The 22,946-nt window shown below is 38.5% G+C and overlaps 1 protein-coding gene across 1 annotated transcript; it reads left to right on the top strand.

Moving 5' to 3' along the window:
• The first annotated feature begins 9,803 nt into the window (after positions 1-9,803).
• KLHL42 (kelch like family member 42) lies at positions 9,804-22,675 on the top strand. Its single transcript, XM_032197037.1, has 3 exons — positions 9,804-10,684; positions 17,901-18,094; positions 21,802-22,675. Exons 1-3 carry the CDS (start codon positions 9,804-9,806, stop codon positions 22,251-22,253), a joined length of 1,527 nt encoding a protein of 508 aa, XP_032052928.1. The 3' UTR covers positions 22,254-22,675.
• Positions 22,676-22,946: the final 271 nt, after the last annotated feature.

Below are 22,946 nucleotides of genomic sequence, written 5' to 3'. Positions count from 1 at the left end.
GCAGCTTGATTTAATTTCTTAATACTTTTTGAATTATCTAGTGGTTGCAAATATAGTTTCCTTCTTGATTAACAAACTGAAGTATCTAATTTTATCAGCCTGCCAGAGGCGGAAATTTGTTCCCCTTCCCCACTGTGTTAGCAACAGATGAATATGACTGGAGAAAGCTACAACCTACAGTTGTCTTCAGACTAGATAGCTAATCAAAAGCCTGCTCTTAATCTTCCATAAATCCAAAAATATCGAACGGTCTGTATGGATTTTTATGCTTATACTGAAGTTGGATGAAGCCTGTGCAAGAAAGAAAGTACTGTTGGCATATAGGAAGGCAAATTTTCAAGCACCTGGTCTGAAACCTGAAACTCCCAAGTGTTTTGTTTCTTAAAAGGATGCATCTGATCTCTGATTCCCACACCTGTATGCAGGATAGCATGCAGAAAGGATCTAAAATATTACAATACACGAGCTCATACACTCAATGGACTGTGCAGAGAGGCTGAGGGAATTAAGTAGAAAAAAGTCCGCAATAAAGATTGTGCATGGAATATATAACAATGTTTTAGACAAGATTTTTTTGTCTTCACAATTAGTAATTTCTCCAATTCCATATAAAGTGTAGATCTGTGACTTCGATGGGGGCTGTAAAGATATTTCAATGCTTTAAGCACTATAGCTAGTATTTGTTTTGCAAAACAAGGCCCCCATTTTGAAAATCAGGCAACATTTACACAATTTTATTCCTAAAAGAGCTCCTTAGAAGGTAATGGAGCTCAGCATAGGTTAATTCCTATTGGTGTAATAGCAAGATCAAGGCATTTCTTTGTTCAGTGAAACTACTGGCCATGATTATAATATATATTTTAATGTCTGTTTTTATCCAGACTGAATGCCTGTTGTGAGAGGTGAATTAAACTGTAAGAAAGAGCCTGTGTGGGCAATTATTTAAGCCTTTGTCTTGAAAACTAACTCGTGATATTTGTGTGTTACTCTTTTGTTTCTTTTTTTTTTATAGTCTGATGTGCTTTATTTTGTTTTCATCTCTGCCTGAATGTTGCTATTTAAAATTTTAAGTGTTATATTTTAAATATGTAAATATGCACAGAGATGTTTTTAGGCATTTATCTGCCATTGACATGAGCATTCCTGACTGTGCTTTTCTGAAATATTTTTTTTTCAGTTTTCCTAATATTCCAAGATACCATTTAATATGGACCACATAGTTTTGAAAGATATGCTGTAGCTTCACCTCTAGCATTTAATATGAATTCTGTATCTATTTTGTTTTGTAAGACTGGTGTACAGAAATGTTGATTCCTGATTGCTTTCATCACTCCAACTCTTCACATTTCTTCAACATAAAAAAAATCTAGAAGATTCTGAGTAATTTGGGAAAACGTGGAACGAAATGAATAAACTCATACAAAACAAGCATTTTCAATAGGTAAAACTAAACATGTCTTTAGTCCACTGAAATAAATTAGATTACTTGCATGAACAAAAAATTAGATGTAATAGGTAGCTTTAACAGTAATGGCTTGTGTTTGTGGTTACTTAAAGATTACACTGTCTCAATTCATCTGTTCTTATATGTTTGGTGCCTTGCAAATTTGTATATAACAAATACGTTTGTTTCTTCCTTTCTAGGAAGAAAAAAATAAAGTCAAGGACAAGCCCCATGGCTTACTTCAATTAGATAGACCTGAAACACCAGATGATTTCTTCAGTTTCAGTAAGGATTTATTTAGGTAAAGTGCAACACTGGATGTAAACATGCTTGAGTATCAAAGCATCTTTCAGATTGTTCAGTAAGTCTTTCTCTGACATCACGTTTTGAATAAAGTAACAAATTTTCAAATACCTATTGCTGCCACTAAGGCAATCGCCAAACATAGTAAGTGAGGTTACTCCTCATGTTTAAGTATGTTTTTACAAGACTGAGCTTTGGTAACCAGTCACGTTCTTTACAGATCTGTGTGTTTACAATGCATATTTTAAATCTGTTTTTAGTTTGCCTCTACTTGCCAATAGGCATGCTGCTGATCTTTCTCAGTACCTTTGCATGTTTATTCTGTTTTTCTGCTGTCTGCTTCAACCAAGCAGCCTTTTTTCTTTTTCATTACTTGTAATTATTTCTCTCTTCTCTGTTTCTGAATAAATTATGAGAAAATGACTGCTTTAAGCAGTTTTCTTTAAAGATTAAAAGTTTTTGCTTAAATTTCAGGGTCTTCTGCCAGCTTGCCCATAATTTGCCAACTTGCCCACTTTGATTCTTGTATGGCAGATACATATGTATAATTTAATGCTGAAGTTTTAAATGATAAAAATTTTGCAAGAAGGAAATATATAAATCTTACCTGCAATCCAGTGACCAACTGTTCCATGTGCCCCACAAGGAGGGATCAAGAGACTTTTGCTGTTAATATGGAATCTCTGGCCAGTATCAAACCAACACTTCATGTTATTTGCAATTCTTTTCATGGTCGTCTCAAATTTCTTCCAGGAAAACAAACTGGCAGTTGCCTGTTTTCTGTAAGAACATGGATGTCTTTACAGATCTTTCAGTAAAAGAGATGTAAATGTACCTGACACAAGGGAAGAGAATGATCTTTTTATCAATTCTTGTTATGAACTGAAATAGTACCTGAAATTTTCCACCTGGGCTGGCAGTGACAGTGGCACAATCCAAGAACTTCCTAGTGCAAAGTATTCATCAGGCATTAACTCTTTTTTTGCCAAATATAAACAAAAGCAGACACTTTCTCCACTTACAGTTCCAAATATGTGTTATTTTATTTAGTTTGTATGGAATACGTGGTTCTAGTACTTGAAATGTGTAAAGACCACAAAGAAGATCTATATGGTATAGGAAAGTATTCCTGAAAAAGACTAAAAGTGTAAAGGGTTTGATCCTGTAGACAGGTCACCCTGTCTAAAACTACACTCTACAAATAGTTTGGTTTTGTTCATAGGTTACCTGCTGTTGTCCCATGCTTCTCTTTGAATGTCAGCAGGTGAGAGGATAGTCGAAGGCTATATGACTTTAGGTCTTCGTGCTGTTTCAAGTGCTATGAAATACAGTGCTGTTACTTGCTCTTTCACAGCTGACACTAGCGCATGTCTTTGAAAGTTTCTCTGTCTCCTGTTCTGTCAACCGTGGTTAAGCCAGTATGATCAGAGACGGATACGTCCCTCATATGAATGCAGACTAGACAAGAGAGGACAGTTGGAAATCATGTCTGGGTCTTCCATTTCCCAAGCAGATTACAGGAGATAAGTGAGACATACTCCTGTGGCCCAGATGTGGCAAAGCAGTTCTTGATGCTGCTATGATGATGTAGAAGTATACAGAAAATGATTGCTTCTAAACACAGATCCAGCCTGTCTCAGAAAGGGGAAGAGACCACAGCTGTATAAAGCACTTCTCTGCTACAGTTAAAGTCAGGTTAGTAACAGGTTAGCTTAAACCATCCAACTTTTAGGCTGACCATCAGAGCAACTGGAAGTTGGCAATTGCCAGCTGAGAAGCAAGACCAAAGCCTGCAGATTCCCAGATGAGTTATGAACCTGTCTGTCCTCATACAACCATCAATAAGCTTCTTTAACCAAACATGTGCAGCCTAATCCCATGTAACATCAACACTAGTAGTCTGCTGAAGGCAGTGTACCTCGGTGCCTCTGTTGCACTTTATGTGAATAAATTGCATGTCTTTGCTGAAATCTTTGTCTCATTTGTCTTAGATCACAATTTTACCTAATCCTAAATGTTTTGATAATGCCAGAATATGTCACTGTGACCCTATTACAGTATAAAAGTTGTAAAATACTAAAATAGTAGACCATGAAATAATGAAATATAAGTGCTATGACACTTATCAAAGTAAATCTTTCTATTATTGAAATAGTGTTCACTTGTTCACTTTCTCCTTTAATATTTCCTTGAAATCAAAACATTCTTGTGGTGTTATTTTATTTTATTTTATATTTTTTTTTTTTTGAGAGAGAGGGAGAATTGTTTTCTTAAATACAGCTATTGGTGATAAAATTTTGGTTTGAAACAATAAATTGAATTTTTAATAAATCTGAATTTCTCCATATCTTCAGACAGTTGGATTAAAAATTCTTCTTCCAGACCCATGGACACAGTAAAAAGAAGTAAAACTTTACTGTTCCTGTTCCTGAGACATTGTGAAAAAAAAACATTTTCAAACTATTGTTTCAAAGATGCTAGCAGGCCCAAAGATTCTCTCAGACTTTGGCCTCAAACTAATTCTGGTAAAACTTATATATGATTGCTGGAGTCTTTGTATTCAAGCAAAGAGTAACAGAAGGCTTGAACAGATTAGATTGTACAAATATAAATCTACTGACATATGTATAAACTTGAGATGAGATTTATGACAACAGGGCACAGTGTTTAGCAAACACTTTAATGTATGAATGTTGATTTATGACAGAAGTTAAGACTAGGCAGAGAGATAGAGTTTCAATATTGTGATGAATTTTATACAGCTGAATACTCAGTGAAAAAACTTCCATGTGGGATACCATTTATCTAACCTAGTTATTTCATACTAATATTCAGTCCTGTTTGCACAAGGATTTAAAAATATACACTGTTTTAAAAGCTCCCAGTTTACTCTCCTCTAGACAATGCTACAAAAGAAAATTCTGGCCTGGGCATGCACAATGCTTTTGTGCAGGACAAACATTCCGAACAGGAGATTCAGCAGCAGGCAGGATGCTCCAGCAGCCAGACCCCCACTGAAGTTTTATCAGGGAACACTTACTTCACCTGAGAGTTTTTAAGGAAATTCCTCATGTAAAAAAACAGACTAGACTGAATGTCATTGTAACTACACACTCATGCCTCCATTCTGCTGTCTGGTGACTGAACTTTCTTGTGATCCACAGGGAATGTCCACTAACACACAGACAGTTGTAACAGCCTCTTTGCTGCCTGAAGAGAGCTTGGTGAAACACACTTGAGTATTAATCACTCATTAAATTTGACTAAACTGGGGAGAAGTATTTGTTAATAAATTCCAAAAATACCACTTCAAGTATTTTTTCTGTGGTATTACAAAATACTTGTGTTGCAAGCAGTAAATATTATATTGCGCATCAAGAGCAGAAAAAATAATCAGAAAATAGGGAATAAAGTCGGAATAAGTGCTATTAAAAATAGGAGTGGTTTACGTACTTATTTTTGAATAGCACTGTTAAAGGTATTGTGTAAGAAGTGCTTTGTTTGGCTATGATTCTTAAAAAAAAAATTACCTTTGTTTAGCAGCTCATCTTTCACAAATGATAGAGATTGTTGAAATAAAACTATGCTCCAGTCAGTTGCTCTTAGAAATGCCAAGATCCTTTAGAACACTGATATTTTTAATGCTGAAATGCTGCAGAATATTTCCTATGTTCCACAGATGCTTACTTTGTATCCTGTGACAAGGAAAGTACTAAACAATGGCAGCAGCTAGTGAATCGTTTCCAAAAGACTAATTCCTCTCTTGAGTAATTCCACTATTACCCAATACACAGTCCCTTGGCAGAACAGTACAATTCCCTGGCATCTCAGAGGGAAGAATGTGGCACTTTATATTTTATATTAAGTAGCATGTGTATTTTAAGTATCCCGATTCTGTTTCAGTTCACGGTTTAGTCTAATACAACTGAAAGGAATTCAAAAATTCCATTGTTTTTTGCCCTCTATGAGGTCTGGTCCTTAGAACAGTCAGACTTATGTTTCTTACTGATGCCCACATATTATCCAGTTTCTCTGTGTTGAATCTAGGGAAGGTTTGCCTAAAACAAATACAAAACCACTGCAGTGTTCTTTTAGACACTCTGCTGGTGCTTAAGGGTTTGGTTCTCTGCTGCTGCATATTTTTTTTGTATGATCTTGGGTTAGACCCACAAAGAAATTCAGGCTGTATTTCATGTGTATGTAAATCAGGTTTCCTGCCAGGAAAAGCATTTGTCATTCTGATTCCCAGTCACTGGTACTTCTGTTACTCACTTTGCTGCATCTTGTGACTGTACAGGGAATCAAACTGGAAACCCAGCCAGCTTGCCATGCTAAGCCATCAAGTTGTTCACTGAGGAAAAACAAATGGCCATAGTTTCCTAAGTTAAAACAGTGTTATATACTTGAGATGATTATATAGTTTAAGCAGGCTTCAGCCTCAGCACACAGAGCAGCCTTGAATCAGTCTTTTAGCTGTTCCTTGCCTACATGCTCTGTGCAACGCCAGTCAGGAAGCATAACCAAGATGCCATGTACAACATAAAGAGTACTCCTCTCCTCTCCTTTCTCTTCCCCTCTTCTGTCCTCTCCAGCAGTAACTCCTCCTGACTCCCTCTCTGTTTCCTTACTTTTGCTATGCAAAGGGCTACAGAAATGCATGCCCAGACAGAGAAAGGGGCAGAAGCTTAGGTTTTCCTTATCATGGTTGAATGGTCTGTTACAATGTGGCTGCTGTATAAAAAAGCTTCTTCCATTTCCAAGTTTTCTAAAAGAAAAGAGTGATCATTTTTCAGCCTTGGAAATAATTTAGTCATTAAATACAAGAGAATAGTTTAGGTACAAGAAAAAGTGTCTAGCCTGTGAAGAAGGCTAACCCAACCAGAAATGACTATCTCAACTCCAGAGTGAGAGAGCCCTTACTGACGTTTTCTGGTGCCGCTGTGTTCCATTTGCTGGCACACGAGAATAATTTCACTATAGAGAGAAACCTGAAATATATCTAAAACAGGCTTGAAGATTTCACTCCAGAAGCCAAATCGAGAAGCTAGGCACTGAAAAGCTGAGAGCATTACCTTTGTTTTCCTCTCTATGTAAATGTCTTGTTCTTCAGGGTATGTTCTTTTAACACACACTTGTTTAATACCTGCCATGATGCAAACTTGTTTTTGTGTTCTTCCATTCTGCATCATGTTCTTAATGAGTTGCAGATTTTTTTTCATATTTGTTTCAAAGTGCAAGTTTTTTTATGGGTCTTGCCTACAGATTTTGACACAGTAGTTCTAGCACTAGATATTTCCGTTTTCAGCTGTGGAAAATATATTGCTTACTCTCGTAAGATCAACTAAGATGTCTGCTGGTGAAACCACAAGACCTTTTATTTGACTCCAGTATAATAATGTATATGTATCTTAGCATATACCGCAGTATAGCTGTGGACTGGGATTATCTGTACAAAATTATCTGTACAAATATGGAACAAAAAGGTAGTCCTTGCCTTGGTGTTTTTGCAGTGTAAGTACAATGTAAGCACAGCATACAGACTGATTAGCATAGTAAAAGAACAATGGATCTGCCCTGTCAGCATACTCTGACTTAACACAGTTGTCCAGTCCTAAGCCTGGATAAAGTACAGATAGCTGACAATCAGTCTAGTAAAAACAATTGGATGAAGAAACAGATTTAAGCTTTCTGCAAAAGTGGCCATCCAACAAAGAGTACTGCTGACCCCTTGTGCTTATGACAGCTCCTGATGAGAGCTATACAAGTCAGTACTCTCAAAAGTTTACTGTTGCGAAAAACGGTTTTTAGTCGCCTATTAAAAACCTCATGAAATGTGATGAAGGTGGATTTGAAATCCTTGGTGGTGTGGCAGGTGCAGGCACATAGGCCACAGGAAGGCACTAAGGCAGCAGCAGAAATATTCTAACTATCCAGGTTGTGGTGTCAACGCTTTGAGGGAACAGAACTTATCATAACTGACTACATGGAAAAAATCACTCACCAATTAGGAGCTAACTTACCAGTACATCAAACATGAGCTTCCAAACCAGATGTCTAAAGATGGCAATCATACCACTGTGTTGGCAATCATACTGTATTCCAGCAGGGGAGCTTAATGGCCATGACAAGCATGAGCTCTCTGTTTACTTCTGGAGTATAAATTATTACAGTTACTTGAAACGTCTGGCTGTGGGAATTAAAGTGCAAACAGGACATATGGGTTAGAGTCCTACAGAAGTGGTAGAACCTTTGTTTGTTGTGTGACATCTTTTCAGGCTGAACCTGAGGCAGATAAAAAATGGCCAGTGGTCAGAATCAGGTTTCTGCTAGGTGTAAGAAGCTTGGAGAGCCAAATAATGCAGTGTTTCACCAAGACCAGAATACAGTAAAGTGTATATGAAAATAACTGAAATACTGAGTGGGAATGAAAGAGGGACACAAAACAAGCAGACAGTGGAACTCATTAGTAGGAAAGAAAAAAATGAGAGGTGATAGTGACCTAGCTAGGGACTGAAGCTGCTGAAGAGAGCTTTTTGGAAACATTTGAAGTCCTATTTCTAAGGATTTCAAAACAGAAAACAGGATTCAAAAGCAAGATGCTGTGAAGAGAGGTGATAAAACAGAAATGCAGAGAAATCTACCCCACCTCAACAAATGTTTTTTATAGAAGTTGGCAGAAAAGAACACCTTTTCTGAGTGACTGTTCAACTCTGAGGTTGACATTGCTGTCATTTGTATAGACAAGAATTAAGAAGCTGAAGTTCAACAAAATTGAGAGAGGATCATTTCACAGAGGAAATGCTAAGAAGCAAACAACACCTTTTACTAAAACAAATGAAAAAAAAAAAAAGAAACAACAAACACCCCTTGTCCCCAGAACAAACTGAAGAGTTTTATTAATTAGGGGAAACAATCCCTTCTGAGCAGAGGAAGCAGGGAGTTGTCTGAAAGCTAAGCTATCTGCAATAGCTGGAGCTGAGTCACATTACTGTTAAAGGGAAAGACTTCCTATAATCTAGCAAAGCATGGGGTGATGTAAGTCTTTATAAAAGTAAATAAAATAAAATAAAAATGCAAGATTGCTAAAGTCTTTTTATTGTACCATCCTCTATGTTAAGCATCATCATATAAGAATACATACAATGGCAGACTCCCTTGGCTGTTTCATCAGTTAAAAAAAAAAAAAAAATCACTTTCATTATGTGAAATGAATTATTATTCTTCAGAAAAATAATTGGGCAAACTGCAGAACAGCCACGTTATCCGTGCAGCTAGATGCTCAGTCAGTGAGCATCTAGCTGCAGTTACTGAGCATCTGAGTTTTTTCCTTTCTCGCGTCAAATAAAGCAGAGCCCTGCTACGTGACTTGTAAATAGCATTTATTTCCTTTTCCAGGACCTTAGTTTAAATAAAAAGGATAGAGTAGCAGAAAAGGCTATGTGGTATCTCTACAAGCCGAAGAAGGAGCTGAGACACCGAGTGCTTGTGCAGGAGGAGTCGGCAAGGTCCCAGCAGAATTACGGGTCCCAATCGTCCCCACACCCTAGCGCTGTGCCGCTCCTTGCCGCTGCGCCTGTGCCGAGGAGCGCCCCGGGGTCGGTCGGAGCCGTGCCGCAGACCTCACACCGCCCCGGAGGGGAGCCGAGTCCCCCGGGGGGGCCGCCCCGCCGCGTTTATGGCAGGGCCGGAGCCCCAGCGCTGCCGGCCCAATTCGGGCACTACGAGTGGGGAGGCGGGGGCACGGCCGCTCCGACATCGCCTTTTTAGGAACTCTTTTTTAATCCCTCTCTGATTTTTTTTTTTTTTTTTTTTTTTTTTTTTTTTTTTTTTTTTTTTTTTTTTTTTCCCCCTTCTCTCGTCGCGGAGACGGAGCAGCACCTCCTCCCTCCCTCTGCCGGCCCGGCTCGGCTCGGCCCGGCTCCTCCCAGCCGGCACGGGGCGGAGGAGGGAGGAGGAGGAAGAAGAGGAGGAAGAGGAGGAGGAGGAAGAAGAGCAGGAGGAGGAGCGCGCACCGGCAGCGGCCGGGCCGGAGCTTGGTCAGGGGAGGGGGAGCGCAATGTCCCTGGCGGAGCGGCAGCGGCAGGAGGAAGAGGAGGGGGAAGGGGATGGCGCGGGGGAGGAGGTGGTGCAGATCCGGCTGGGGGACAAGTGCTACCCGGTGTGCAAGAGGAAGCTGATTGAGCAGAGTGACTATTTCCGAGCCCTCTACCGCTCGGGCATGAGGGAGGCAGGGCAGGGCCAGGAGGAGCAGCTGCTGCGTGGGGGGCTGAGCGCCCTGGGACTGGAGCTGGTGCTGGACTTCATCAACACCTCCTGCCTGGCCAGGCTGGAGCAGGAGGAGGGGGGCGATGACGAGCCCCCCCTGCTGGAGGAGCTGGTGGAGGCTGCTTCCTACCTGCAGGTCACCCCCTTGCTCCGCCTGCTCCTTTCCCAGGTGAGGGTGGGCAACTGCCTGGAGCTGCACCGCCTGGCTCAGGTCTACGGCCTCCAGGACTTGCATGATGCTTGTCTAGACTTCATGGCTGCCCATTACCATCAGGTTCTGCGGAGGCCTGATGCCCGGCCGCACCTCCACCTGCCTCATGCTCTCCAGCAGCACCTGAAGGAGAGACGGATGAGGGGCACCGCCACCCTCGTGGCCATTGGGGACTTCATGGGTGCCTCCTCTCTGGGCCTGCCTCCAGGCTGTCACCCTCAGGCAGAAGCCCCGTGGTCAATGCTGAGGTATGAGGAGGAGGCACAGAGGTGGCTGCCCCTGGCCAACAACCTGCCCCCAGATCTGGTGAACGTCCGAGGCTATGGGTCGGCTATGCTGGACAACTACCTCTTCATTGTTGGGGGCTACAGGATCACCACCAGCCAGGAGATATCAGCTGCCCACTGTTACAATCCTTGCCTAAATGAATGGAGTCAGCTGGCCTCAATGAACCAGAAGAGGTAACCCCTACTCCCTGATATGCACGTGTGTCCACATCTGTTGTCAAAATAGAGCCTGTTGAGTAACGTGGTGTTGACTGGGCTTGAGTTGCAAGAAGTGATTCAGACCTGTCTTTGTGCCGTAAATCACCCGTCTTATGCATCGTGTGATGGGAAAGGCCAAAGGGCTTGGCAATAGCTTAGCAGCGGGCCACCAAAAGGCCTGGCAAACCTTGTTTGTACTGGTAGCGTCTTCCAACTGCAGAACAACCCTGCAGCAGCTCTCCTGCATGGTGGCCCCTGTGCATTGCACAGGGAGCTGCTGTAGCAAGGGATGGATGAGGAGGATGGGACTATGTTGAGTAAATGCTGGTGATAAAGGCCTCAGCTGCAGGAGAATGTGAGATAGGCATCAGGAGATCACCATGCTATGACCTTCTACCATGTGTGATCGTTCATCTCGTGTAAAATGGTGGTGGGCTACCACTTTTCCTTTAAATTGTATTATTCTAGGAGGGCTGTGAAGCCAGTCTCTTCAAACAGCTGACTTTGCTGTAAGTAGAAATTCTCCTTAAATTGACCAAGAGGAAAAAAAAAATCACTTTGAGATATGTTTTAGCTCCAGTACTCTATGTCATGAGAAGTATTACTGCTCCTTCTGGGGGTGTACAGTCTATCAGAGCTAGAGATGGGTGAAATGTTCAAGTTGGAGCAGTTTTACATTGTTTTTTACTTTTATAAATATCCAAATGTTATATAGGCCTGCCTTTCAGTGAAATATGTAACAGAAAAATGGAAGGAAGATTTGCAGAAACTTCTCACTTCATGAGAAAATTTTAATCCAGTAAACATTCAGCATTTTGACCATTTTGCTTTTTCTTCTATTTTTTGAAATTTTTGACATTTGTGTATAAGTTAGTATCCAGAAACATTTGTGTGTTTGAAAGGATAACAGTGGGCTTAGCTTTGGGTGGTACCCAAGAAGGTACCCTGGCCAAGGTTATGGTTGCTCTACCTTAATCATGTTGCAGAGTTATCAAAATAAAACTTTTTACTTCACTGAAACAAAATATTTCTGTTTATCCAAGATTTTTTTTTCATTGTTTCCATTTTAGAGAAAATATTTAAATTGTTGTCTTCTCTGTCTGTATCAAAGCTAAAACAAGTAGGGAGGCCAGAGCTTGCTGTAGAACAGAAATTCTCTTCTCCATCCAGCAAATTCAAGTAGCGTCCAGAGACCCCAGCCATTGGCATAAATGCTTTGTATTGGTGTAGTAAATCTGTAGTCTGTATTCCACTTGAGTTTACATGCTAAAATGCCTCAAAACAGGGATTTGACCTAAAATTATTAATTTCCTACTTCACCCTTTTTTTTTTTTACTTCCTGTATTACTGTGAGATTTTCACATTTGTAATCAGTCATTGGAATTGACTGGAAACATAGGGCATTTCTGTCTTGTTGGAAAGATATCGTAAAAATTACCTGCTGTAATTTTTCAGCTTTTAAACATCATAAATGCTTCTTTTTACATGCATATTCATTTGAGCCTGACCCTATCAGTGGTCCATACTGAGGCACCTTTGAAAACTGAGCTGTTTCGATAGACCTGCCTTCTGTGGTCTTGTCTGTGTGAGCATGGTTGAGGGCACAGTGTCCTCAGTCAAAAAGGATGGTGGGGTCAGCCCACACAGTGTTTCCCATGGAATTGTGCTTAAACATAGAAATCCAACATTGATCAAATTAGAAGATGTCGGTATTGGTTTGTGTGATGTCTATAGCAAGGTAGATGTTGCTGTGTGCAATGATTCTTCAGCGTGGCAAATGAGGGGGGGAGAGGTTTGTGTGTTTTTTTTTTTTTTTTTTAAATGCTTTTTCATGGCCCTTTTTTTACCTTACAGCCTCTGTTCAATCTCATAACTGCCTCTTTCCCCCCTTCACTTTGTTTTTTTTTTTTTTCCCTCTAGGTTATTTGAAATAAATAAGTTGTTATTTTCTCCTTATGTTATTTTCATCTGTGTTGCCATACCAACTTAATCTTTAAGTCCATCACAGATGACAGCAAGGCATTACATAGTATGGGATTTCATATTGGCAAGTTACGGCAGAAAAGTGGTATGCAAACTGATATTTCTGGAATAGTCTCTAGTCTTATATTTCACCATAGTGATTGCAGGTTAAAAAGGACCAGAATTTTGTTTGTCTCTAGACTAGAAGGGAGCAGCAAATGAATATGAGGCTCTCTGAAAAACAAAACAGGAAGTTTTTCCCATGGAAACTCTGACACCTTCACAAAACACTTTGTTGACTTAACATCTTCATGGAGTCTCAACTCTGAAGGTTTGATTTATTGGTTTATTTATTTATTTTATATCTGACATAACATTTCACCTGTCTGATGCTGGATTGACCAGTTTAACATTTTGTGGCCAGAGCACAGAAGGGATGGCCTGTGCCGTAGGAACTAAGAGCAGGGGAATTCTTAGACTGAGAGTCCATATTTGACTGCAAGAGTACTGATGCCTTTCTGCTGTGTGGATGAAATGTACTGCAGTTTGCTTGGCATTGTGTTTTTAGTTTGTTGTGCTGTAGTAAAATAAGCAGGGTAGTTGCCCAGAGCTCTACTTAGGGAATAGGGTCACGTGTCTGTCTGCCGAATGAGTTGATGTCAGCTGATGTAATTACATCCCATGAATGCATTTTTTACATACCTTGAGGGACGGTTCTAGTTCCCATTGAAGTTGTTTTGACTTCAGACAACACTTTAACACTATCAAGATTTGGCCTATATGACTGGATTCATGTGTTGATCTGAAGAGGAGAATGAGGAATTATGGAAACAATTCTGTTGATTTAATATAAGAAGTCTTCTGCAGTCAAAAAAAAAAAAAAAAAAAACAATCCCATGATATTTTTATCTTTGATTATTTGCATTATTACTATATTGAAACCCAGGATGTTGGCATTCTATACACAAGCATAGATAAAGTATTCCCAATGACTGAATACTTAGTCATTCTGGCTTACATTGCAGCTGTTGGTTTTCTGTCTAGGCAAAGAGATCTTATTACTGTCATTTCAAATTTGTTCACAATAGGTAACACGTAAATTTGAGAAACTATTATTCCCTGTTCATGCATACAGAGGTAGATAAAATAATTTGCTCAGGCTCATGTAGGAAGCCTGTGTCTGTGCCTGGAATTTCTCATTGTCTCAAGCTGAATCTGGAACCAGTCACAAGTAGTCCACAGCAGATCACAGTTTCTAGACTTCTCTATTATTATTATTTTTTTCATTCTAGAGGTGTTGCTGTACTTGGAATAGTGTCTTCAGACAACTACCTGGACTTCTTTGAAGAAGAAACCTCATGTAAAGGTTGCTTAAGACCACTTGTGGTCTTTGGGGATAGGAAGGTACCAAGGAGATCTGAGGGCTATTCAAATCATATACTTGAATACCTTTCCATACTGTTCTTTAAATTGATGCTGACAGTTGAAATTTACCATTTAAAAATAATATAAGATTTCTACTGCATGTGCCAGTTAGAGCTGTATGTTCCATTTTTAATTTCTTTCAGCACAGTCATGGCAGGTAAATCTTCCAGGCTTGGAAGACCCTTATAAGCCCCTGGCTGAGATTATACATATGCATGTGGAACAAGGTTTTTGTGAGCAGCAATCTGTGCCTGAACTGCTGCCACTCTGAGGATTCTCACAAAAATGCAAGAGGCGATGTTCCTGGGGAACGGTATTGTTTTAGAAGATCTTTCCTTGTTTTGTTGTTGTTGTTTTTTTTTTTTTTTTTTTTCTGTGTTTTTTTTTTTTATTATTATTTTTTTCCCACTCAAAGATCCTCTGTGTTGGGGGAAAAACAGACAACAGACTTTTTGAAGATTTATAAGTTAGAAATACCCATGTCAAGTTTATCACAAATGTATCACCCATGCTTCCAAAGCTAAAGGTTGGATGCAATGTGCTCTGCAGACTCATATAAGGGATTGAAAAAGAGTGGTTCATGCAAGAAATGTAAAATGTTTTGGAAATGCTTTGTAAATGTACTTTCATGATTCTTGATCCTTGTTGCAAATGCTTTAAATCTAGAGTTAATACGTCATCTGATTTGTGAAAACTTTTAAGGATAAAGTTGTTTAATTTGGCATGAAGAAAACACAGGCTAGTTAGTCCAGCCCTCCTGTTCTATAGAGGACCAAGCTTACCTTGCAAATGTGTTTAACTTGTTCTTTAAGCCCTCCAGCAATGCAAATTCCAACCTTCTTCCCCCCAGGTAACTTGTTTCCATGCTTATCTACTTCTCTGATCAGGAAAGTCCTGTCTAATATCTAAACTAACTTGTTTTTGTATACTAAATGAGCAGAGTCAGTGAACAAGGAAATGCTTGCTGTCCTCTTCAGAGCCAGTTTAATAGTGGTCTCTTATGGGTATGTTATATGTCTGTTAATGCAATCTAGAACTCGCTATGCTTTTCAGAAGTTCTTGCATGTTATCTTGTATTCAGAAAGTTATACACTCTGACCCTTAGTTCCTTTGCATTTTGTACATCCATCCTTCCTTCCTTCACGTAGTGCTTCGCACTTGCCTTTTTTAAATGAAAAATGGTGTAAATTGAACTATTGTAAAACTGCACAGCTTGTTCTTGCTTGTATTCCTGGGGTTCCTTTCAGAGGAAATGAAGGACTTCAGAAGACATAGCCCATATGTGGTCTTGTCTCTCCAAGAAGAGTTCACACCAACCTGGCATTTGGAGAGTATTTCAGATCCCCAAGTTTAGGTAACTCACATCAAGTGAGTGGAGTTCAGTTGAACTTAGCATACCGTTAAGCTCAGTTGTTTCCAAGCTGTAGTCCATGGAACAGTTGTTAGTTGTGGAGAGCTGGCTAGTTGCTCCGTGTTTGGTTTTCTTGTTTCCAGCTGCTCCAACACATCAGAAGAGTGTAAAAATACACTAAATATTTCCTAATGTTCACTCTCCATAAAAACACCTGCTGTTACTGGCATGAAAAGGTGAATGGTAGAAGAAGTTATTCATAACATATTGAGCCGTTGTCCAAACGTTCAAATAAACTGTGCTAATGGGCACTTGTGGCTACTTTTGAGTAAAATGAATCATGTAGTTAATGTGCTCCATAAATCTGAGATACTTGCACCAAATATCATTCCTTTTAACAGGTGTTGGAAGTGGTTAAATGATTCAGCCAACTGACACACAAGTACGTGGCCTTCTAGAATAATTGAAGTTGAAATTTGTGCCCTGTGTCTTTCACCAGGTAGTTTTCCTGCTTCTGCCAGAAGCAATTCAGAGATGCAAAGGCAATCAAGCAAAACCTGTATAAATGAACTCAATTCAGATAAATAGTAGTTACAATTGGATAATTAGTCAAGCAAGTGTGAATTAGGAAACCTGAATTCTTTTATGTTCTGACACAATATATTTGTGTAGTTTATATGGCTAGGAGATCTTAATGAAAGACTTACCAACATGCATATGAGCTCATTTTGTAAGCCAAAAATCCTGTACTATCTCCATCATAGACACAGAGTTACAAACTTTCTAGTTTAATTTTTATTTTAAAAGATTGTTTGGAAAATGAATTTACATTTCTTTTTGTCTCTGCTAATTTGTGTCTTTTTTTTTTTCCCTCCACCATAACTTTTAGAACAGGTATATTGCTTTGAAAATTATAATGTTTTGTGAGTAACTATCCTCATTTCATTCCCGCTACTGATTGCCATGTTATTCTGGATTCTCTAAGATGGAAAACATAACTGCTGTACAGAGGAGATGAACAAAGTGACCTAATCGTAAATGTCAGCAAAAAAAAAAAAAAAAAAAGCAATTAATTCTTTCAAAGGAGCATTTTAGTTTCCAAAGCTATATCAAGAACAAAATGATTCCATCTGGAAACAAATTATTTTTCCAAATACATTTAATAAAAAGAACTTGCAGGGCAGACTGCTGCTAGGCAAGGTTCATTTTGTCCAGACAAAAACCTGCAAAACTACTTAGCGGTAAGTTTTGAATCTTGGATTCATGCAAAGTGAAATTCACTGTACTGCTCAGCAGGCCAATGCAAGGCTAAAGCACTACTTCACTGTGTCAGTAAAACTGCAGTTCCCTGTTTGGTTTTATGCTGATGTAGTGCACACCAATGATCGTACGTTTAATTAATCAGGATACTGCATGGTAAAATTTCATGGATTTAGCTCAAAATGAGCAGTACAGAAGTAATAACCTTGCTAGGCAAAGACAATGACTTGTAAGTAGGACTGTTTCCTAAACAGAGGAAAAGCTGATCTCTTATTAGACTGTCTTTCATAGCTAAAAGGAATAGATGAACATGCAAGCCCTTCAACTTCAAGCCTTTCTAGTTCTATCGACACACTTGCACCTCTAGTATCCGTAGGCCATTTGTTTCTGAATTGCTTCTGCCTGTATTATCTTAAAAGTTTAAGATGTGAGGCTTCTTGTACTTCGGTAAGTGGAAAGGTACCCTTTGTGAAACACAACAACATAATTGAATAGAATAATAAATAAAAGAACAGATCATTGCTTATAGAGTGCAGTGTGTTTTGTGCAACTCAGGATGGAATGTTAATTTACATATACATCTTGCTTCAGAGGGATAGAGGGTATATTTAGTGGTTTAAACTAATGCTGTATAAGGTACAGGATTCTTTTTCCTCTTTTTGGAAAATATGTTTCAATGCATATCACTTTAAATTTCTGTTTATTAGGGTTATTAAAGAGACTGTATAACAGACTGAGTACGCATTCCTTGTCATTCATCAAGTCTTGTTTCAAATTCCTGTAATTTTAACTAAAATAATATCCTTGACTGAGCGTGTATATAATATGTTTTTCTCCACTAAAGGTAGTTTATTAAAACCTAGTGAAAATGAAACCTCTACTGAACAGGTTAATTAGCTAACCATTTACTACTCAAACTGTGATACACTGAAATCCAAAATAAAATATTCATCAGTCTTAACGTCAACATCATTAATGTTTAGAATGTAACTGGTTACTTTCCTGAGTAATTAAAGTGTAATTACAGAACTTTGGACATGCACAGAAGAGTTCAGATTCTGTAATACATGAATCGATGGTACACGTTGAAAGTAGTGATGGGTGTGTTGGAGCCTCGATAGGAAGAACTTTCTTTCCTATATTTTTCTGTATGCTTATTTGACCTATTTCAATGCTGCATTCTTTGTCTTTCAGGTCCAATTTTAAGCTTTTGGCTGTAAATGGAAAACTCTATGCCATCGGTGGTCAGTCTCTTTCCAATGTGGAGTGTTATAACCCAGAAAATGACTGGTGGAACTTTGTAGCATCCATGCCAAACCCTCTTGCAGAATTCTCAGCTTGCGAGTGCAAGGGCAAGATCTACGTTATCGGAGGATACACTACACGAGGTAGAAAGTTTTTTGTTTTTGTTTTTTTTAACCTGATTGCTCCTCAAGCATAGATCATTTTCTTTTTCAGGATTTTTTTTTTTTTTCAACTGTTGTAAGAAAACATACTGATGAAATGAAACAGAAAAGTATCTCTGTCATACTGGTATTGTGTTGTGTTTTTGTTTTTTTTTTTTTTGTTTTGTTTTGTTTTTCTGGGCCTACATCTAGGATTTGTAATTATGCTTGCCAAACATATAGACTTTAAAACTAGATAGCTGTCTGTTATTTCACATCCAACGAGCTGGTATGGGGATCTGGGCCTCTGTTCTTCTGATGGACTAGTGGGTGCTTTAATATCCAGCATAGCCCTTCTCCTCTTAGATTTTGGTCATACAGTAGAAAGAAAGATCTCAACAGGTACACTTTTGTTTACTTTTTAGGTACACACATTAGAATGTCAGAAGGAAAAATATTAAGAAAAGTTTTGCCTACATTATTATTTTACGTGTATGTCACAGTCGTTCCACTGTAGCATTTCACAGACAAATACAAGCTATAGGTAAGCTTTTCAGTGCTGAAATAATTGTATAAATAATCGAAATAATTGGATCATTAATCAAAAGCTTAAGCAGGAACTTTCTTTCTTTCTGTACTTGTTTTCTGAGGGGACAATAGAGAGAGATGGATACAAAGCTGTATCCTTATCCAGTGGAAAAGCAATCCCCACAAAAAGAGCTTCCTTTTGTTTATTCCTTAAGCACATAGTGCTATTCTTTTGGTAGAATATTGTTTTTTTTCAGAGTTCCAGAAGTCTTAGATTTTTTTTTTTCTTGAATGTCAAATGTTTAATATTGATCACAACTTCCTAAATTGAAGTTCTTATATCTAGGTCTTTGCCTGCTTCATTTAACCACACTACATTGAAATTATTTTCCAAGTGGAGAATAAAATTAGAAAAGAGATCATTTATGGCTCAGCTTTTACAGAGTGTACTGCAAATAAAACTAAACTGACATCAGAACAAGCTGTCTCTTCTATTGTCTGAGTTTAGCTCTGAAGCATTTTAAAGTTTGTAAAAGACACATTTCCACTTCTCATGGTCCTTGTGGTAATGATAACCTTCAAAGTCATTTTGTCCGGTCCATTCTAACTCAGGACCAAAGTAAACAAAAGATATCGAAGTGCTTATGTCTATATGGAGGCCATTCTGTGATGTGCTCTGCAGTCCTGGTCCCTTGGTCTTCCTCACTAATGGACCTGCTGGGGTGCTTTGTGGTCCCTGATGCCCAATGCGTTCAGATAGACTAGGATTGAAGGGTATCAGGCACACAGAATTTACTGCTCTGGGAAGTCAGACCTAAGGAGAAACAATCTTTGGGACAAGACAAGAGAGCAGAGAAAAAGAGGCTGAAACAGAGTAATGGGAGAGACTTGTAACTACCATTATTTTACTTTATTTTATTTGTTATTTTTATCAACAGACAGAGGAGAGGTAAGAAGAAAAATCTCTGGTTTTGTTAATAGTGCTATAAGATTAAAGGGATGCCACCTTACTTCCCGTGAGCTTTGCGAATTCCTTCTCTGTTGCTTATGCTGTTCTTCTCTTTAGGCTGCCTGCGCCTAGTGTCATGGGTAGGAAGATTGGCATGTTGCTGATGCAGTTCCCACTCCCTTAAAATTCATTAATAAAGTGTATGTTGTCAAGATTTGCGCCCTAAATTGAGTCATGTTTAAATCCAAGAATGTTCAGGATAACAAATGCCTGTGCTTGTTATAAATAAAGGTCCTTACCAGAACAAGGACCTACAATCAGTTTATCTGTGACACCTTGGCTTTGGACAGCTGTCAGAAACCAGAATTCCTGAAATTACACTGGTGATTTACCTTCCAAGTTACGCAGATGTTGGAAGGTGATAAGGCACCACGATCTGAGAGACACTGAGTTTCATTTGCTCTTTTACTACATTTGGTAAATAAAATCATGCAGCAGTTAATGCTTTTTTTTTTTTTTTAATTATTTTTCCTATTTCTGTGTACACCTCAGTAAGACTGTTGTTTTGGTAGTTTTTGTGGATTATTTTCTTTTCTCTGTATAGAGCTTTCTCCTGAGACTGCACTTTCCAAAAGATGGTAGGATCTGAAATTTTGAATTGTGAAATATAATGAACGTTAGTGATTAAAGAGCCTCCTTTCAGTTCTCACTTGTAAATCTAATCCTAATAGTAACTCCATGTCAGGTATTATATTTGTTTTGTATTTTTGTTGTAGTTGTTTTGTTTTGTTTCTGTGGATAGAAAAGACACTAGCTCCATGCTATGTAAATGAGGGCTACATCCCAATAGACTTTCATGTACTCCCACTCAAACCATAGCATTCTATTTTTCCTTAGAAGATTACTGCTATGGAAAGACACAAACGTAATTGCTAGAAATGTTGTGGGGAGTTTGTTTATTTTTTTCCCCCCGAGTGAGTCAGAGAATGATTCATTGTTTGTAAACAAAGTTGATCAGCAATTTTATAGAGCATTGCCATGATATTTCCCCCCCCCCCCCTTTTTTTTTTTTCTCTCTTAATTTAATATGGACTAGATGTTTAAGAAGGTAATATAAAGTAATAAGCAATAACAGAAAGTCATCACAGTGAAAGCAAATGCTATAGCAGCACCTCCTGAGCCATGCTGCTCAGGCGCTTCATTCATGACAATCAAGTTATATTTATGGCTATTTATACCTGTGTGCTCTTACATAACTTGTTAGTATGTCACCATCTGCTTTTCCGCTTGAGTGCTCATCTGGAGATCCTCAGGCAGAATAGACTTGTAATATGGAGCAGATTCTATCGAAAGACCAAGCTGGAGTCTGCGAGCCTGTTACCACTTGTCACTTGAGTTTGGATTTAAGCTCAGGTCTCCAGAGGTTGAAACTTAATTTATTAGTTAATGACTCATGCGCATTCTTTGTTAACTTATTGAAGCCTTGGTATGGGACACAGCCAGGGTCTCCACTGCACTGTAAATCAGGGAGATAGTGTAACAATTTCATAGAATAACTGTATTGCAAACACATGCATCCACGGAGTCATAACTGAAACATAGATAGGGCTTCAACTTTTTTTTCTCAATGCTTCTGTCTAATGCAGAAGCATGTTGTTCCTGGTTTTTAAATGAGTTTAACTGTGTATTTCTCTCTTTATGATGTACTGAATATGTGCCCTTAGGTCATCCATGCCACTTGATGAAATGTAACCAGCTTTATGAATTTTATTTCATAAAACTTACATTTGTGGAGTGAAATGGATGATAAATTAGCACTTGACAGCCGATAATGAAGCATACTATGTTCATGCTAATTTGATTCATCTGTGATCATCACCAGTGAAAAGCAGAATATCGTTCCATTTCCCTTTTCAGAAAAAAATGTTTCATATCAATCAGAGGCAAAATTAAAAGCATAAGGTAACAGTTAGGGATTATGCTGGTTAAATCTGCATTCCCAGACCATTTGCATTGTTTAATGTGCCAGAAGTAGCTTAACTTTTCCTTATGCAATAGAAGAGAATGTTCAAACTTTATCACTGTGACAAAGACTCACAGTTCTCAGTAATATTTCTTCCCTGGTCTGCTACACTTTTACACTGTGTAATAATGGCTGATATAGACTGTGGAGATCCTCCTCCATGAGTATCTTCATATTTATTTATTTGTAAATCTCTCTCCTCTGTTTCAGATAGGAATATGAACATTTTGCAGTACTGTCCCACTTCTGATTCCTGGACCAACTTTGAACTTTGTGATGTCCATGTTCGCAAACAACAGATGCTCTCTGTTGAAGAAACAATATATCTGGTAGGGGGTTGTATTCATGAACTTGGGCCAAACCAAAAATCCAGCCAAAGTGAGGACGTGTTAACTGTGCAGTCTTACAACATTACTACCAAAGAATGGCTCTACCTCAAAGAGAACACATCAAAATCAGGTCTTAACTTGACTTGCACTCTCCACAATGATGGAGTTTATATATTGAGCAGGGATATTACCTTATCTACAAGCTTGGAGCACCGTGTTTTTCTGAAGTATAATATATTTACGGACAGTTGGGAATCACTAAGACGCTTTCCAGCCTTTGGACAAAACATGTTGATCTGTTCTATGTATTTGCCTGATGTGCAAGAAGTGTAATAGCATCAGGTTTTTCTTTTCAGCTCATTAATCACTCTTGGAAGAAATATTGCTCCCTCTAAGTAATTCCAGTTTCAGAATGTAATGTGGTTGCATAACATAGACATAAATACTGATTCCATTCTTAAAAAAAATAAAAATTAAAAATCCAGTATTAAGGGGATGCTTCCAGAAACAGTTTTAAGATTTCATCTTTTTTAAAAAAAATATTATTTTGGATTTTAATTTCACCAAATATTGTTTGCAACTTTAATGTAAAATTATTGTGTTGGTAACCAATGAAGGCACTGAAGGAACTCCAAAGACAAAACTGTTCAGTCTAGTTTTATTCTCCATCTTTATAGACACCATAGAAGATAAAGAATATACATGATAAAAGTGGAAATAATTCAATAAAGTAAATAAGAAGTTTAAGAAAAATAACAAAGGGTACAATTTCTTTTAAAATACTGTTTTTGCTCAAATTGTGTTCTATCAAATGCACAATGTTTAAAACTACTAACACTCTCGTTATGTATTCTGTAGTCACAAGTGATATTGTCAAGGATGCAATTGTAAGCAATTGAGTATCACCAAGATACAAATAACTCAGGTGAATATGTAATAAAATGCTTTGCAAGGGACTGGAAGGAATTGCCCAAAGGGTGAAGGTTTCTGGTTTGATACTAGGTGCTCCTATAGTGGCAGTTGGCA

This window comes from Aythya fuligula, chromosome 1 (genome assembly GCF_009819795.1).
Source record: "Aythya fuligula isolate bAytFul2 chromosome 1, bAytFul2.pri, whole genome shotgun sequence".
NCBI lineage: Eukaryota > Metazoa > Chordata > Aves > Anseriformes > Anatidae > Aythya > Aythya fuligula.
Note: the sequence above shows the minus strand (reverse complement) of the source record. Positions and strands in the feature narration are given on the sequence as shown.